This window comes from Oncorhynchus mykiss, chromosome 1 (assembly GCF_057628025.1).
Source record: "Oncorhynchus mykiss isolate SJ-2025 chromosome 1, ASM5762802v1, whole genome shotgun sequence".
Classification (NCBI taxonomy): Eukaryota; Metazoa; Chordata; class Actinopteri; order Salmoniformes; family Salmonidae; genus Oncorhynchus; species Oncorhynchus mykiss.
In genome coordinates this window covers 16,376,440-16,393,662 of record NC_143022.1, presented here as the reverse complement: position 1 = coordinate 16,393,662, position 17,223 = coordinate 16,376,440, and the positions used below count along the sequence as shown (strand labels likewise).

General features: G+C 42.1%; 2 protein-coding genes across 14 annotated transcripts in view; both read left to right on the top strand.

Annotated features, from left to right (window-relative positions):
* Positions 1–15,262, top strand: part of LOC110487509 (polypyrimidine tract-binding protein 1) — a 28,256-nt gene extending 12,994 nt beyond the window's left edge. For 5 of the 13 annotated variants that reach the window (XM_021559461.3, XM_036948024.2, XM_036948254.2 and 2 more), the window contains 13 exons: positions 1,116–1,179; positions 1,323–1,495; positions 1,736–1,882; positions 4,163–4,321; positions 4,398–4,508; positions 4,695–4,884; positions 6,283–6,363; positions 6,639–6,775; positions 8,987–9,020; positions 10,249–10,341; positions 10,469–10,685; positions 10,860–10,937; positions 11,064–15,262. In XM_021559461.3, coding sequence (XP_021415136.2) covers positions 1,116–1,179; positions 1,323–1,495; positions 1,736–1,882; positions 4,163–4,321; positions 4,398–4,508; positions 4,695–4,884; positions 6,283–6,363; positions 6,639–6,775; positions 8,987–9,020; positions 10,249–10,341; positions 10,469–10,685; positions 10,860–10,937; positions 11,064–11,196 — 1,617 coding nt within the window. In that variant the 3' untranslated portion in view covers positions 11,197–15,262. The remainder of the gene's footprint in view (positions 1–1,115; positions 1,180–1,322; positions 1,496–1,735; positions 1,883–4,162; positions 4,322–4,397; positions 4,509–4,694; positions 4,885–6,282; positions 6,364–6,638; positions 6,776–8,986; positions 9,021–10,248; positions 10,342–10,468; positions 10,686–10,859; positions 10,938–11,063) is intronic. The other 8 variants (XM_036948109.2, XM_090186790.1, XM_090186988.1 and 5 more) reach the window with 3 other exon arrangements.
* A 932-nt stretch (positions 15,263–16,194) lies between these two features.
* LOC110487385 (membrane protein FAM174) lies at positions 16,195–16,968 on the top strand. The gene is made up of 2 exons (XM_021559344.3): positions 16,195–16,710; positions 16,833–16,968. Exons 1-2 carry the CDS (start codon positions 16,436–16,438, stop codon positions 16,966–16,968), a joined length of 411 nt encoding a protein of 136 aa, XP_021415019.2. The 5' UTR covers positions 16,195–16,435.
* Positions 16,969–17,223: the final 255 nt, after the last annotated feature.

Genomic DNA, 17,223 nt, shown 5'->3' with positions numbered 1-17,223 from the left:
ATAGATTAAAGACAATATTTGGACTGTGCCCCTTTGGTAAGATACCAAGAAAATAACATTTAAGATTGTTTAAAGCTAACGGATGGTTATTTATTTTTATTTTACCAGATAAGTTGACTGAACACATTTTCATTTACAGCAATGACCTGGCGAATAGTTAGAGGAGGGAGGGGGGTGAATCAGCCAATTGGAAGCTGGGGCTGATTAGGTGGCCATGGTGGTATTATGGCCAGATTGGTGAATGGAGCTTGTAGCTAATGAGTTTTGGGGGGCTTGGCCCACACTATGAGGAAAGCGTGAACGGGTCACCATCTGAGCCGTCTCCAACCCCCACTAGTAACCACCCGGGGTTGGCTAGACTACGGGGGTGATGTACCGCCAGGCCAGTGACTCTGGTTTCTGTTCCCTCCCCCGCCCTCATTCTTGCAGTTTGGCGACCCAGAAATTGAGTTGTTTTTCTCCTTCCCTCTCTGGTTCTCTCACTAAAACCTATGCCAGTACTGTGACCCCCAACACCCATAGTTGCGTGCATGCACATACAATGCATAGGCAGTGGGGGTAGGAGTTGAGTGGGACAGGGTGTGACCATAGAGGACCTAATGAGGTTACTAGTCCTGTCATTGGATCCCCGTCAGTCTGCATATGGTCCCATCTATGCACATTCATCTCTGCTTTTGTCTGCGAATGACGTTGGTACGTTGGCCTCACCATTTGGTCATCTACTTGTAGCTCAGGGGTGGTCCTAGAACCTTTCCTGTTAGCTAAGAAGCTGACCCTTTCCTGTTTTCCTGTTCCCATTGTCACAAGGCGATGCCAGCTGGCCCGTGTTTGACTCAATGGGTCTCCTGTTTGAAGGCAAGGCTGTTGAAGGATCATATCTGTTAGTTTAGGCTGTGATGGTGACGACCTGTGACTGGGACAACCCGTGCCATTGTCAATATCTGTTTCCCCATTGTTTTTGCAAGGTCAACGTGGATGGTTTACTTAGTGGCTATTGTTACGTTTCTTTTGTGTTGCCAATATACATGGGAAGTTATTTCTCCCTTTTCCCTTTATCAGTTCATGGCGGGGGGGAGATTCTGCATTGGTCTCAACATGTCCTTTCCCCTTTGCAGAGAGGATCAGACGAGCTTTTCTCCTGCGCCTCAAACGGACCCAATATAATGACCTGCGCAGCAGGTTAGTTTTGAAAACGCTATTTTTTTGTTGTTTTAATATCAAAGAAATTAACAAACTTTTTAAAGTTGAGCATCACCTCTTCCAACACATCTATTTCTCCAAAAGGATGTACATCCAAACTGTGCTCTGCATTTTTTCCACAGCCAATGGCAATGACAGCAAGAAGTTCAAAGGTGACATAAGGAGCCCGGGCATCCCGTCGCGTGTAATCCACATGCGCAAGCTCCCCGACGACATCAACGAGGCTGAGGTCATCTCCCTGGGCCTGTCCTTTGGTAAAGTCACCAACCTGCTCATGCTCAAAGGGAAAAACCAGGTAAGTGTTCTTGCATGCATTTCTATTCCAGAACTAATAGACCTGATTTAAAGCCCAGGGGCTACAGCAAAATTGTGAGATGTCTGGGGGGTCCCCGAGAAGAGGTTTGAGAACCACTGGCTCATTAGCTCTAGCTAATGGTGGTGGTGGTGGTAGTAGCAGCCGCCAAGTGTTATCCAGAAAGGAAGATGTAGTGCTGTTCACAGATGTTATTCTTTTTGCTTTCTCCTGTGTGCCCAGGCCTTCGTAGAGATGAACACGGAGGACGCGGCCCAGGCCATGGTCAGCTATTATGCCTCTGTGACGCCCGTCATCCGCAACCATCCCATCTTCCTGCAGTACTCCAACCACCAGGAGCTCAAGACTGACAACTCCCCCAACCAAGTGGTGAGTCACGTTCATGTAGTGTGCATCCTTCTCAACTGTTCACAACCCTTTATCTGCTCAGGTGTACTCTTTTGGAAGGCCATAAGAGAAGTTGTAGGCCTACATATGGACTTGACTCAAGGGCTCTTCATTCAGATTGTTTTTTGTTTTGTTTGTAGGAAGCGCTGAGCAAAGACTTTGAGGCTTAGAGCCAACATGAAGTGTGTTTCCTCTTAAGAGAGATTTTGAACCGGCCATGGAAGCTATGGGCTCTAGCTCGCCCCTCTGTTTCCTGTTTTTCAGGGTCAGAATGACTCATTGGGAACTGTGTTCTTGCCAGGGCTTGTGTGGCTGCACAAGCAAACCACCTGTCTACTTGTCAGCATCGTAGCTGACAACAGCCAATCAGAATTAAGATTTTCCATGTTAGCGAAAAGGGAGCTGTCGGCATTCGACTGCTAATTTGTTCAACTTCTACCTTCTTTTGCAGTGTGTTTCACAAGCTTAAAGGCTTGTTTACCTTTCCCTGCATATCTTGTGGTTGAGTGTGTAGTGTGTACTATGTGCCCTCCAAATGAGGCACTCCCCTGGGAGACTGCATGCCAATGGCGACCAATGGAAGCCACAGCTGTGCTCTCCCTGCTCCCCGCTCAAATGACTCCGCTCTTAGTCTTATCTGCTCATTGACCCATACAGTGAACATAAACACTGCTGCGGTGCACATGAACATTCCAAGATGTTTGTTTTGCTGACATGAAGTTTCTCTCCATGGGGTGTTTTTCTTCCCACCAGGTGTATTACACTCACAAATAGGCCCCAGAGTTTCCACTGATGTGTATACAAACATGTCACCCCCCCCCCCCCCCCCCCCCCCCCCACACACACACACACATACGGCTATTTCATTTGTGAATGTCAAGCAACTAGGGACTTGGGCTATATTGCTAACCTGAGTTTATTCAGTGAGGTGAAACTTAAAGATCTTAACTTATTTAAATGTTTTGTGTAGAACACAGACTGTCTGCGGTAGAGGTCGACCTAAGGCATGGCCGATTTTAATTAGGGCCGATTTCAAGTTTTCAGAGCAATCGGTAATCAGCGTTTTTGCAATTACATTGCACTCCATGAGGAGACTGCGTGGCAGGCTGACCACCTGTTACGTTATGCGAGTGCAGCAAGGAGCCACGGTAAGTTGCTAGCTAGCATTAAACTTATCTTATAAAAAAATGATCTTAACACAATCACTAGTTAGCTACACATGTTTGACGTTAACTAGCTTGTCCTGCATTGCATATGATAAATTAACAGGCAACGCATTGATCATCGAATCACAGCCTACTTTGCCAAACGGATGACAAAAGAGCATTTGCGAAAAAAGCAGAATCGCTGCAGGAATGTACCTAACCATCAATGCCTTTCTTAAAATCAATACACAGAAGTTTTTTTTAAACCTGCATATTTAGTTAAAATACATTCATGTTAGCAGGCAATATTAACTAGGTAATTTGTCTCACTTTAATTGCGTTCATTGTACGCAGTCAGGGTATGTGCAACAGTTAGTTCGCAACAAGCCAAGCGGCCCTAACTTGCCAGAATTTGACATAATTATGACATAACATTGAATGTTGTGCAATGTAACAGCAATATTTAGACTTATGGATGTCACCCTTTTGATAAAATACGGAACGGTTCCGTATTTCACTGAAAGAATAAACATTTAGTTTTCGAAATGATAGTTTCCAGATTTGACAATATTAATGACTAAAGGCTCGTTTTTCTATGATTTGATAGAGCAGTCTGAGCGGTGGTAGGCGGCAGCAGGCTCGTAAGCATTCATTCAAACTTTACTGCGTTAGCCAGCAGCTCTTAGCAATGCTTGTATCAAAGCACTGTCTATGACTTCAACTAACAAGATTAGGCTGGCAATTCAAAGTGCCCATTCAAACATCCAATAGTCAAGGTATGTGTTTTTGCAAATTGAGCATGTTTCATTATTTGAGACTAAATAGATTTTATTTATGTATCATATTTATTTTAAAATATAGTGTTTATTCAAGTATTGTTGTAATTGTCATTATTACAAAATATATACAAATCTGCGTATGTAATAAAAATATTGTAAAAAATTAATTTAAAAAAAAATCTGTTGGCTTTCTTTGGTCCTCCAATAATTGGTATCGCCGTTGAACAATCTAAGTTGGTCGACCTCTAGTCTGGGAGTCACATCAGCTCTACTCGTTACATTTCTACCTGAGCTTTTCTCTTCCACTGAACCACCACCCTCTCTTCCCCTCCCCACAGAGAGCCCAGGCGGCACTGCAGGCGGTGAACGTAGTGCAGACGGGGGGCGTGCCCATGGCAGGGGTGGATGCCTCGGCCGGCATGAGCGGGGCCAGCCCCGTCCTGCGTGTCATAGTGGAGAACCTCTTCTACCCCGTCACCCTGGACGTGCTGCATCAGGTAACACACTCATTACATGTATGAATGTTTAGGTCTATGTTTGTATTCCCCCTGACCATGCTGTCGTCGCTCGCAGATCTTCTCCAAGTTCGGAGCGGTGCTGAAGATCATCACTTTCACCAAAAACAACCAGTTCCAGGCCCTGCTGCAGTACTCTGACAGCCTGACTGCTCAGCACACAAAACTTGTGAGTAGCACCCTCTACCTGTCACAATAATACACAGCACTTCATTGTATTCTTAGATCCTGACTTGAATGTGTTAACATTTTGAAAATGGGAGGGGGAATACTCTGAAAGACGAATGAGCAAATCCTGGCTATTTGGACACTTTTATAGATAGTTTAATGTTGAAACTGTTGCCCTGTGTTGAAGTCTTTAGATGGGCAGAACATCTACAACGCCTGCTGCACCCTCCGCATCAACTTCTCCAAGCTGACCAGCCTGAATGTGAAGTACAACAATGACAAGAGCCGGGACTACACGCGTCCCGACCTGCCCACGGGGGACAGCCATCCCTCAATCGACCACCAGGCTATGGCTGCAGCCTTCGGTGAGTACTATGGTAAATATGTTTAAAATACCTCCGTCCTTTCTCGCTTTTCATTTAGACACAACTGAACAGGTAGGGAGCTACACTACATGACCAAAAGTATGTTGGCACCACCTCCTTGAGCATCGCCTTCCAAAATCATGGGCATTAATATGGAGTTGGTCCCCCCTTTACTGCTATAACAGCCTCCACTCTTTTGGGAAGGCTTTCCACTAGATGTTGGAACATTGCTGCTATAACAGCCTCCACTCTTTTGGGAAGGCTTTCCACTAGATGTTGGAACATTACTGCGGGGACTTGCTTCCATTCAGCCACAAGCATTAGTGAGGTCGGGTACTGGTGTTGTGTGCTTTGTGCAGGCCAGTTCTTCCACACTTATCTCGACAAACCATTTCAGTATGGACCTCGCTTTGTGTACAGGGGTGTTGTCATGCTGAAACAGGAAAGGGCCTTCCCCAAACTGTTGCCACAAAGTTGGAACACAGAATCCTCTTGAAGGTCATTGTATGCTGTAGCGTTAAGATTTCCCTTCACTGGAACTAAGGGGCCAAGCTCAAACCATGAAAAACAACCCCAGACCATTATTCCTCCTCCACCGAAGTTTACAGTAGGCACTATGCATTGGGGCAGGTAGCGTTCTCCTGGCATCCGCCAAACCCAAATTAGTCCGTTGGACTGCCAGACGGTGAAGTGTGATTCATCACTCCAGAGAATACATTTCCACTGCGCAAGAGTCCAATGGCAGAGAGCTTTACACCACTCCAGCTGACGCTTGGCATTGCGCATGTTGATTTTAGGCTTGTGTGCGGCTGCTCAACCATGGAAACCCATTTCATGAAGCTCCTGGCGAGCAGTTATTGTGCTGACTTTGCTACCAGAGGAAGTTTGGAACTCGAGTTTTGAGGACAGATCATTTTTACGCGCTTCAGCACTGTGTTCCCATTCTGTGAATTTGTGTGGCCGATCACTTCGCGGCTGTGCCTTTGTTGCTCCTAGACGATTCCACTTCATAAGAACGGCACCTACAGTTGACCGGAGCAGCTCTAGCATGGCAGAAATTTGCCTAACTGACTTTTTGGAAAGGTGGCATCTTATGACAGTGCTACGTTGAAAGTCACTGAGCTCTCCAGTAAGGACATTTTACTGGCAATATTTGTCTATGGAGATTGCATGGCTGTGTGCTCAATTTATACACCCGTCAGCAATGGGTGTGGCTGAAATAGCCAAATCTACTCATTTGAAGGGGTGCCAACATTCTTTTTTGTGTGTGTGTATATATTGTATATGGCTGACCCCTGTACTTTTTCCCCTGTACAATAATTTGAACATTTATGTTTGTATAATTTACAATAAATTGATCAATTCAAGCAATCGATTAACACTCCTCTGTATCCACGTGTTTTTCTCAAGGTCCTCCTGGGATTATCTCGGCCAACCCATATGCGGGAGCTCACGCCTTCCCCCCAGCCTTCACCATTCAGCAAGCTGCAGGTTAGTTGGCTCCTCCTCTGACGCTCGGCTTGCTCCTGACCAACATTGGATTGTACATAAGACTTGTTCACTAGAACTTTACATTTAAAGGGGGAAACTGTCCTCATCTACTACCATTGAGTGGCTACACTGACTACTTTGATACTTTTGCAGACCTTTACCTATGAGCAGATTAGTGTCAATTGTGCAGCTTCCTGTCCAGCCGTTTATCTGTCAACCCATTTCGAAGCTTGTTCACTGAATTGTTATCTTGCTTCATTTGCTTCCCTCCACAGGCCTGACGATGCAGGGGGTTCCTGGAGGCCTGGCCCATCTGACCATGCCTGGGGCTGCAGTGGCTGCAGGCAGAATGGGCTTCCACCAACTCACCGGTGGCAACTGTGTTCTGCTGCTCAGTAACCTCAACCCAGAGGTTAGTCCTGCCTTGCCTCACTCTCGCACCCTGGTGGCCCAGGTCAACGGGGTCTCCAGCTGTGAGCTTCTCTGTAGATGTGGTTTTCCTTCCTATTTCCTACCCTGTTTCCCCAAGTGTGCACTTGCTCTCTCTTCCGTCATGTGTTTTTAAAGGAAGTTGATTGTCATAAGTCTGGGTTACTCAACACCATATTTCGTCCCGCCAGGTACTTACTTTTAAATCCATGAGAGGAAGTGAATGAGTGCACACTTTGGGGAAAAGGGTAGAGAATTGGACTGCAGCCAGTATGTGGAGAGAGCTGCTTCAGTGGGCCCACATGAAACATGCCAAGTACATTGATGGCTGTGTATTATATGCTGGCACTCGGTGTTCAAACATTTATGTTAATGTACCATGTCTATTGAAAATGTTTAGAATTCTGCCCCCCTTCTCTCTCACACACACACATGCATGAAGTCATGCCTAGGTGATATACAGCAGCATAGAGCTGTGGCGATATTACGATAGCCTCTTCTGACAGCCATGATAGATAGTGACGACCTCGTGATGTGACAGACAATGGTTTAGCTTAATTCACGAAAGCAGTGCAAAAATGTTTCTCTGTCGGATGCCTGGGCATTTAGGCTATTGCCTAAACCTATTTATTTTTTTAAATAACGGACACTTCTCAACTACCTTGTCTAGCTTATTACCCAAATACATGTATAGTAGCCTACAAAGGTGTCGTCCCGAGTTGATGTGACTTTCACAAATGAACAAGAATTAAAGTCTATAGGCATAGGCTATTCTCAATGACAGCTTTATGAGAGAGAACAAACAACTTATCTATTGTTTCGTGAGGCAAATAAAGCAATTGTTTAAACGGTAGACTGTTTCTATCTAGCCTATAACCTAACTCTCTATGATAAGACACTAACTTGTCATATTTTGCTCTTCCACCAGAAAGGAACATTAGAACATTTTTACCATTACCTGCGCTTCCAGGCTTTTTGTCATGATTCGTCCAGTTGCATTCGATTTTGCGCTTTTGCCCAATTGTCATTTTAGCTTAGTTTAAATGTATTTATAAAAAAAAAGAAACAAATTGGGGGTGGCTAATGTATTTCACAAGGTTTTATGGGCACCTAGTCACGAAAGGACAAAGGTTGAAGTCGTCCAACCCTAATATAGCACCCCCCTTTTCCTCTGTCAACTCCTTCAAGAAGGCATTGTATACAAGTCCAGTGTAGCAGAGCTGTTGGTTTCTTCGTCCCTAGTTTTTTTCCCTCTCACTCCTGTGTTGTACTATCCCGTTACTGCTGTTTCACAGGCAGAAGATACATTTATGTTGACTCATTCTATCATTATTATAATTCTAAATATTGGCACGTTTTCATTAAAGCAGGCAGTAGGACCTACATACTGTACATAAACTGTGTGGAATTTCTATTAACGTTCAATTTCTCAACATAATGTCATCTACTAAACATGATACACTTTAAATTGTTCTTTGAGAAATCATTCCCGTAACCTATCACATACATGTAGAGCCATTTTTCATCCAATTTAGAGCCAACATTGCTTTTATTGTTTGCATGGCCTTCAGCTTAAGCCCAACCTATATTTCTACAGTCATTCATTTAAAGAGTGTATCTATTTATGTTAATGCCAATGGTACACTTAAACTCAGACAGAATTATAGAATAAATATTGTCTCAGCCACTTGTGTATCATTCTTCCTAGTTTCATTGTAGGTTCGGTGATCTTTATATAATTTAAACCCTTTTTAAAGCACATTCTATGCTGGATGGAACACTTCATATTTCTTTGTATACTGACCTTGTTTTGTTTTTTTTTACCTCTTTCTTGTTTCTCTCTGTCCCCATTCCCCCTATCTCACCCTCTTTAAAAAATATATATAACCTTTTTTTTTTGCCAAACTGACTGCACGCCCCATGTATCCACTTTCTTTCTCTGAACCATTACACCACATCTTCAACACACCATATATAAACATATCCACTCATCTCTGCTCATATCATGTTGTTACATACCCCCCCCTCCCCTCCCCTTCCTCTCTCCTGTCCAATTTATTAACCCTCCTCATGATCCAACCCCGTGGAACTGCCTCCGCTGTGGATGATATGTTGAACCTCCTCCACTCTCCTGCCTCCAATCTTTTTCCTGTCCCTTCCTCCCTCCGCTGCCTTCCTCTGCTGTCTTATAAAGAGAGTTACGCCCCAAAGCCTCTTTATTCTTTTCGGTATGTTGTCATTGGCACCTTTTTTAAAAAGTTATTACTACTTGTTTGTTCAGTTCTATTTTTCATAACCAGTTTGTTTCAAATGTTTTGGTTTCATGCGTTTTGCGTGTTGATTTGAGAAACTTGGTGGAAAGTTGCAGCATTTTCAATGTTTGTGTCCACAGGCATAGCAAATGTTTTAAAGGAATAGATTGGTCAAAAATGTTTCCTTATCTGAAATGTCTATAGTTGATATGGTTTGAGTCTGGTCGTCAACTTCAGCCAAATTGGTAAAGAATATATGTGGACCTTAAAAGCAATGCAAATGTTGTGCCGATCTCTCAAGGCCGCATTTTTAGGTCCCACGCTATATAGATATTGCTGACTAGTCTCTTTAATACTATTGACCAATTTCATGACCTGAGAACTTATGAATAATTGTTTTTATCAGAGTTTACTATTCTCTTAAGCATAGTCGAAATTACAAGACTGCAGGTTGTGCATTTGAATTGATAAGAATATCTTGTGGGAAATTCAGTGAGATGCTGTAACTTACATGAGATTTTATAATTTGTCTGTTCAGTCATAGCTTTCATGGTAAATTTGCATGCTGGATTTTTTTCATTTTGCATGCCCTTTTTACGAACGCTGTATCAATTGCTTTTGGTTAATGGTCAGAGTACATATGGCCAATTTTTTTGCATTGTTTAGGATCCTTATTTCTGACTCAGTCCCTGTTTTTTTTAGTTTGAGTTTTTTTTAAACCATTAATGGTCTTCAGTCTTCAATGTTATTTACCAATTCAACAGGGAGGGGTCACTTGGTAGACACACGTCATTTCCTCCTTGATAAACTACATAAAACCCTCATTTTCCCCTTTTCCATCCAAGTGTAGCTACGTTTCACAGTTCCACTGCCTTGAGTTTATTTAAACCGATGTCCACACGGTAGTCTACTCTTTATTAACATTTATGGTGTAGTGAAGTCACACAAACTGTACCTCTGAGTAATTCACAATAGTGGCCATGATGCAACATTTTAATGATCAGTGGCTTCAGTCTCTCTTGCTAGAATGCATTTCACCCCCTTCTCATTTGACTAAATGGAGGAGCATCTTGATTGTGAACTGAAGTTATTCATATACACAAGCTTCCCAATGTGGCCCAAATAGGTGTAAAAATCTTAAAGGTGCTCAAAGACATGGTTTCAAACAGTTGTTGTTCTCTCCCCATCCTAAATTTATGTGAAGGTGTATATGGTGATGTAATGAGAGTGAAGATCCTGTTCAACAAGAAGGAGAATGCTCTGATCCAGATGTCTGATGGGACTCAGGCGCAGCTAGGTAAGGCCCAGCTAAACTTTATTGGAAAGGAAAAATCCAGGAAAAGTAGTGCTAAACAAAACCATATGTAGGGAGCGATGTACATCTTGGATTAGAAGACTCAGTGCTTAACCTCTGCTTCCAACAGCAATGAGCCACCTGAATGGCCAGAGGCTACACGGGACAGCGCTGCGAGTCACCCTGTCCAAACACACCAACGTTCAGCTGCCCCGTGAGGGCCACGAGGACCAGGGCCTGACAAAGGACTACAGCAACTCCCCTCTGCACCGCTTCAAGAAGCCCGGCTCCAAGAACTACTCAAACATATTCCCTCCCTCAGCCACCCTGCACCTCTCAAACATCCCGTAAGTAGACTGGAGGCGTTTCTGCTGCAATGAGCCCACTGACTCTTTCGATAGCTGCTAGTCCTCAGGTACCACTTTCATGGTACAGGAAAAACTCAGCCAATAGCTACAGGATGTCTTTGTGAACTACTGCTAAAGTCTTGTCAAGTTTTACAATTGTGTCTTTCTTTTTAGTCCCTCTGTGGTTGAGGATGACCTTAAGATGCTGTTTGCGAGCTCTGGTGCAATGGTCAAGGCCTTCAAGTTCTTCCAGTAAGTTATCTTTTCCCCATTTCTAAAAAACCCCGTCTATTTTCTATCTGGTTGTATGGATGATGTTTTAAGGAATGTCTGCATATCGGACCGTATGTGAAACGTTTTGGTGCATTGTTTTTTTAGGAAAGACCGCAAGATGGCTTTGGTCCAGATGGACTCAGTGGAGGAGGCCATCGAGTCCCTCATCAAGTTCCACAATCACGACCTGGGCGAGAACCACCACCTGAGGGTGTCCTTCTCCAAATCCACAATCTGAGGGGGCAGCCCAAAACGCTACTGCTTAACGGGCCGTAGTGAGTTGTGGTGACTCGGCTCTTCATAGTAGCCTCAACCACAGAATTAATTTACATCATTCCTAGTATATGATATTTATATACGCAAAGCTATGTACATTGACCTATGGAAAAAGTAATTTAACACCTGGTTTTACTTGGGTTTTACATTCTTAGTTTTCTATTATCTTGCCTTTTTGAGGTGAATGAATTCCTTGCTCTGTCTCTCTGCACACACAAGTAGTTTACACTTGCCTTTCTGAGTCTGACTAAAGACACTCGCCTAGCCTAAACTTCAGCCTACTGGAAAGTTCCATTTGCCTTTGGGGTCCAGAACCACTAGGCACTGAGGTACTTCTGTGATGCCTCATGTTGTCTTTGCCTTCTGATGTTTTCTGTGCCTTACTAAAGAAGTCTTGCGTCCTTCAAATGTATATTTTGGGCATTTTACAAGATAATTGTTTTGGCCATCTTCCCCTCTCAAACCCTTTGTTTGCAAAGACCAGGTTTACAGCTGATTTATGGGTTTACCATTTTGTATGAAATGTATTACAAGGTTGTCCATTTCTCCCCCCCCCCCCCCATATATCATGAAGGTGTCTTTTTTTTATAATTTTTTTGACTCGTTTTAAAAGTTGAGAACTAGTTGCAAGATTCAATCCACAATGCTATATATACATACACACCCACACGCCGGTACAATGGGTTATGTGATTCATATTCCTAGTCTTGTTTAATGTATCTCTAGATGTAGGTTGTTTTTAGAATTTTCTGAAATGTATGCAATCATTTTTGTACAAATCTAATATTGGCCACAATTGTTATTCCAATATAACAATTGTGGCCAATTGGTCAGTGGTTGCAGGTCTTGGTCAGTGGTTGCCTTAACCACTGTGCCTTTGCAAAAGGTCTATTGGCTGAGCTTTCCTGATAAAAGTGTATTTATGATTTTTGTCCTAATTGCTTGCCTCCCTCTGATGCAGTGACTGTTTGATTTAGTACATTTGTACAACTTCTGTCATACACTTCAGCTCAACCAAATGAGGCTTTTTTTGCAAGTTATTGTAGCTAACATGAGACTCACAGCTTTATTCATAGTTCACTACCAGTGTGGGAGTCTGCCCGCACATTGTTGCACATTTACAAGGCTCTTTTGAGTCTCACTCAGACTATTTGCGACTGTGCTGCTGTGATCTATGAATTAAGCTTCTCAGTTGGTTTAATGCCAAGATGAATGACGGTCATATCATTTACAATTGCGTCTAAGAACGAATGATGGTCATTTTACATGTTAAGAAATGTGTGAATATTTTCTAAAGTCTGTCACTCATAAGTGTTCACAAAGGCCTTCTCATGAGGGGTTAGTGGACTTATGTTACATTCAGTCAATGCTAAAAGCGGCTATACGGCACCCTCTCTGTCATGGTAGTCTAGGAACTGGACTCGTCTGGACAACGTGCCTCTCAATTTGAGATCCATTTAGCAATTTTTGGACAGGTGCTTTTCAAATGTTGGAGCCTTTTTTTGGTCTGTTTAGTTGTAATGAATGTACAGTGCCTTGCGAAAGTATTCGGCCCTCTTTAACTTTGAGACCTTTTGCCACATTTCAGGCTTTGAACAGAAAGATATAAAACTGTATTTTTTTGTGAAGAATCAACAACAAGTTGGACACAATCATGAAGTGGAACTACATTTATTGGATATTTCAAACTTTTTTAACAAATCAAAAACTGAAAAATTGGGTGTGCAAAATGATTTAGCCCCTTTACTTTCAGTGCAGCAAACTCTCTCCAGAAGTTCAGTGAGGATCTCTGAATGATCCAATGTTGACCTAAATGACTAATGATGATAAATACAATCCACCTGTGTGTAATCAAGTCTCTGTATAAATGCACCTGCACTGTGATAGTCTCAGAGGTCCGTTAAAAGCGCAGAGAGCATCATGAAGAACAAGGAACACACCAGGCAGGTCCGAGATACTGTTGTGAAGAAGTTTAAAGCCGGATTTGGATACAAAAAGATTTCCCAAGCTTTAAACATCCCAAGGAGCACTGTGCAAGCGATAATATTGAAATGGAAGGAGTATCAGACCACTGCAAATCTACCAAGACCTGGCCGTCCCTCTAAACTTTCAGCTCATACAAGGAGAAGACTGATCAGAGATGCAGCCAAGAGGCCCATGATCACTCTGGATGAACTGCAGAGATCTACAGCTGAGGTGGGAGACTCTGTCCATAGGACAACAATCAGTCGTATATTGCACAAATCTGGCCTTTATGGAAGAGTGGCAAGAAGAAAGCCATTTCTTAAAGATATCCATAAAAAGTGTCGTTTAAAGTTTGCCACAAGCCACCTGGGGGAGACACCAAACATGTGGAAGAAGGTGCTCTGGTCAGATGAAACCAAAATTGACCTTTTTGGCAACAATGCAAAACGTTATGTTTGGCGTAAAAGCAACACAGCTCATCACCCTGAACACACCACAACCCCACTGTCAAACATGGTGGTGGCAGCATCATGGTTTGGGCCTGCTTTTCTTCAGCAGGGACAGGGAAGATGGTTAAAATTGATGGGAAGATGGATGGAGCCAAATACAGGACCATTCTGGAAGAAAACCTGATGGAGTCTGCAAAAGACCTGTGACTGGGATGGAGATTTGTCTTCCAACAAGACAATGATCCAAAACATAAAGCAAAATCTACAATGGAATGGTTCAAAAATAAACATATCCAGGTGTTAGAATGGCCAAGTCAAAGTCCAGACCTGAATCCAATCGAGAATCTGTGGAAAGAACTGAAAACTGCTGTTCACAAATGCTCTCCATCCAACCTCACTGAGCTCGAGCTGTTTTGCAAGGAGGAATGGGAAAAAATGTCAGTCTCTCGATGTGCAAAACTGATAGAGACATACCCCAAGCGACGTACAGCTGTAATCGCAGCAAAAGGTGGCGCTACAAAGTATTAACTTAAGGGGGCTGAATAATTTTGCACGCCCAATTTTTCAGTTTTTGATTTGTTAAAAAAGTTAGAAATATCCAATAAATGTCGTTCCACTTCATGATTGTGTCCCACTTGTTGTTGATTCTTCACAAAAAAATACAGTTTTATATCTTTATGTTTGAAGCCTGAAATGTGGCAAAAGGTCGCAAAGTTCAAGGGGGCCGAATACTTTCGCAAGGCACTGTATGTTGTTTCTGGCTTACAAGCCCTCAGACTTGTAGGAATTGCACACGTCAGACAAAATACGTCAGCAGTGACTCTATACGCTGGCTACATTGGACACGTTGTAGACCACTTATGAACAGTTACTTGAAAGGTCGGTATTAATTCATAGATATTTCACTTGTGCATCATTTTCTGTTGGAAATGTTGAGTAAGTGGTTCTTTTAGTTTTTCACAATTTAGTTGTGCATCAACTCCTCAGTTTCTCACAATGTTGACCTGGTGCAAAAGCAATAATAGAATTTCAGCGTCTTAGGGCTCAGCCGTTTTGTTCAATCACTTGAGGTTCCTTGACCATATCAGTTTATTACATGCTAACCTATGCATGGACTCCAATGTAAAAGAATCACAATTTCTCAACCTGACTTAAGGATAAGTGACACTTGCTTCTATATCAATATGTAGCATGTGTTGACAATAAAGCCCTTTTACGTACTTTGCATACCCCAGGCCATAGCCAGAGTGGGTTTACCAATTATGCAAAATTGCAAAGCATTTAAAATAATTACAACCTCGATCACTAAAGATGGCAGATTTTCTTCAAGGTGATGTTGCTTGCCGGGGGGGGGGATGAAAAGCTGCGTATAATGATTTTCTTTTTTGTACCATAAAAAGTATCTATTCAGAAGCAATATAGGTTTTATATCAATGAAACATGAATATTTTGATTATAGCTTGGGACCATTCTTGAGCCTCAGTTAAGTGTCATAGAAAACAAATTACATTTGTTTTGTAACACATGTAAATTGTTTTGTCATTGTGTAGTGTTCTGTATAGCTCACACTTACCTGGTTCTTGTGCCTTCAATAAATATTTTCTCTGCTTTTTACTTGTCATTTCCTCTTTAGGTTCTTCACCTGTTTCTTCTTTGTCCCGCAAAGCATTTGATCTATAAAGACTGCTCCCATTGGTTTCTGGGCTAAATACTAACTAACTTGAATCTATTTTAACAGGAGTTCCCATTGAGACCAAGGTCTCTTTTGCAATAGAGCCCTGCATGCTCATAATTTTCAATATATTACAAACACACACGAATGACCATAGTTCCTATTTGAGCTTATCTGTCCAAATGCTTATGAAAGAACTGGACATGAGCAGCACTATTAAATAAAGGTTAATAGTTAAAGGTAAAATAAAAAGTATTGATTTGAAATGGTAAAACTTGCATACAATACTTTGAGTATTATGAGCCTGAGCATTTGTGTCCCTAACTACTTTTGGAAGGTACCTTGTGTGGCATCATACATTACAAGTTTGAGGGGGCACTGGTGGTCAAATTCAGTAAAGTCTGAGTAAATGTATTGTATCCTAAATACTAGTAACGCTGAGAGCCAACTTCTTTATTAACTGCATTGTGTAGTAAGTAGCTTGCTAGTTTTGTTTCATGTCATAGATAGGGGCCCTTTTTTCCTGACAGCCTGACCAGGAAAATGTGTGGCTATAACTAGGGCCTTGAGATTTCTCTGGTCAGATGTATAATTATACACTTTTTATATATTATATAGTTTTTTTTCTGATGAGCCTATTTAAGCAATGTATTAATTAGTTAGATGATAATCTAGCCCAAATGCAGGCAGATGGCGATATTGGGTCGTTACAGATTAAACGACTCAATATCGCCATCTGCCGGCATTTGGGCTGATGATAATCATGATACACTGTGCTGATTAGGTTTCTAGTTAAAATTACTATTGTATTATTACTTTCATTACGTTTTCCATTTCCCCAAACATTGTAAATGAAGGTAGACCCACCTGACAGTAAAATAAGACATGTATACATTTAAACGTTAAAACGTACACGAATACCCGTGACACTGCTGGACAACTGCGTCACTACAGGAAGAACTTCCCAGAGGATGAATGTACTTATCAAAACAAACAAAACCACGTATGCTTTCAACGAAATGCTCGAGTGAACTTGCTATTACCTCGATTGAAACAACGTGCCGATTTAATTCTAGTGTTACTCCATATTTTTTTAGTGTTAACCGACAACAAAAATGCCATTTCAAGGAGTCATGAGGATTATTTTACCGACGTTGTGGGCTATTTCAACCATAGCAGAGGAATCCACGATTTCGCCAACAGGCATTACTACTGCCATCAACACCAAACATATCACGAATTCGAGTGCCAACAACACGACGTCCAAGAACAATCACCGGAACTTTTTCAACGCTTTCAATGTAGATAATTCAATGATACAAAGAACATTGTATGTCCTTATTGGAATCACCACAATTGGAGTGCTCTATTTCCTCGTGAGAGCTGTGCGGTGAGTATAACAAGTTGATATTAACATACTACTAGTAGTTGGTAGCAATGGTTGCCTAATTCATTTCAGCTTTGAATGCCTGTTTCAGTGTGTATATGACATTTTAATTATGTTATGTTTAGGCTGAAGAAAACAACAACCTCTCGGAAGAAATATGGCCTGTTGTCAAACTATGATGACAGCATGGAGATGGCTGCTCTGGAGAGTGATGAGGAGGAGGACGATACTGTATATGAAGCCAGGTCCCTGAGAAAGTGAGTTAGATACCATGTCTACAGTCCACGCAATGTTACTCCTGTACTAACTATACAAAGTCCTTTACTTTGCAAGTTGATACTGAGACTAAAGATCACTCAAATAAAAGAACAGTACCTCAAACTTTAAAGGACAGCTTTTTTCATGTAACTTGGTCCACCAATCACATTGAACATGTGATTGTGTCAACATGTGTGGTTTGTTATTAGACAATGACCCCTGATTCAATTATTACACCTTCAAACCTTGTTAGTGTCA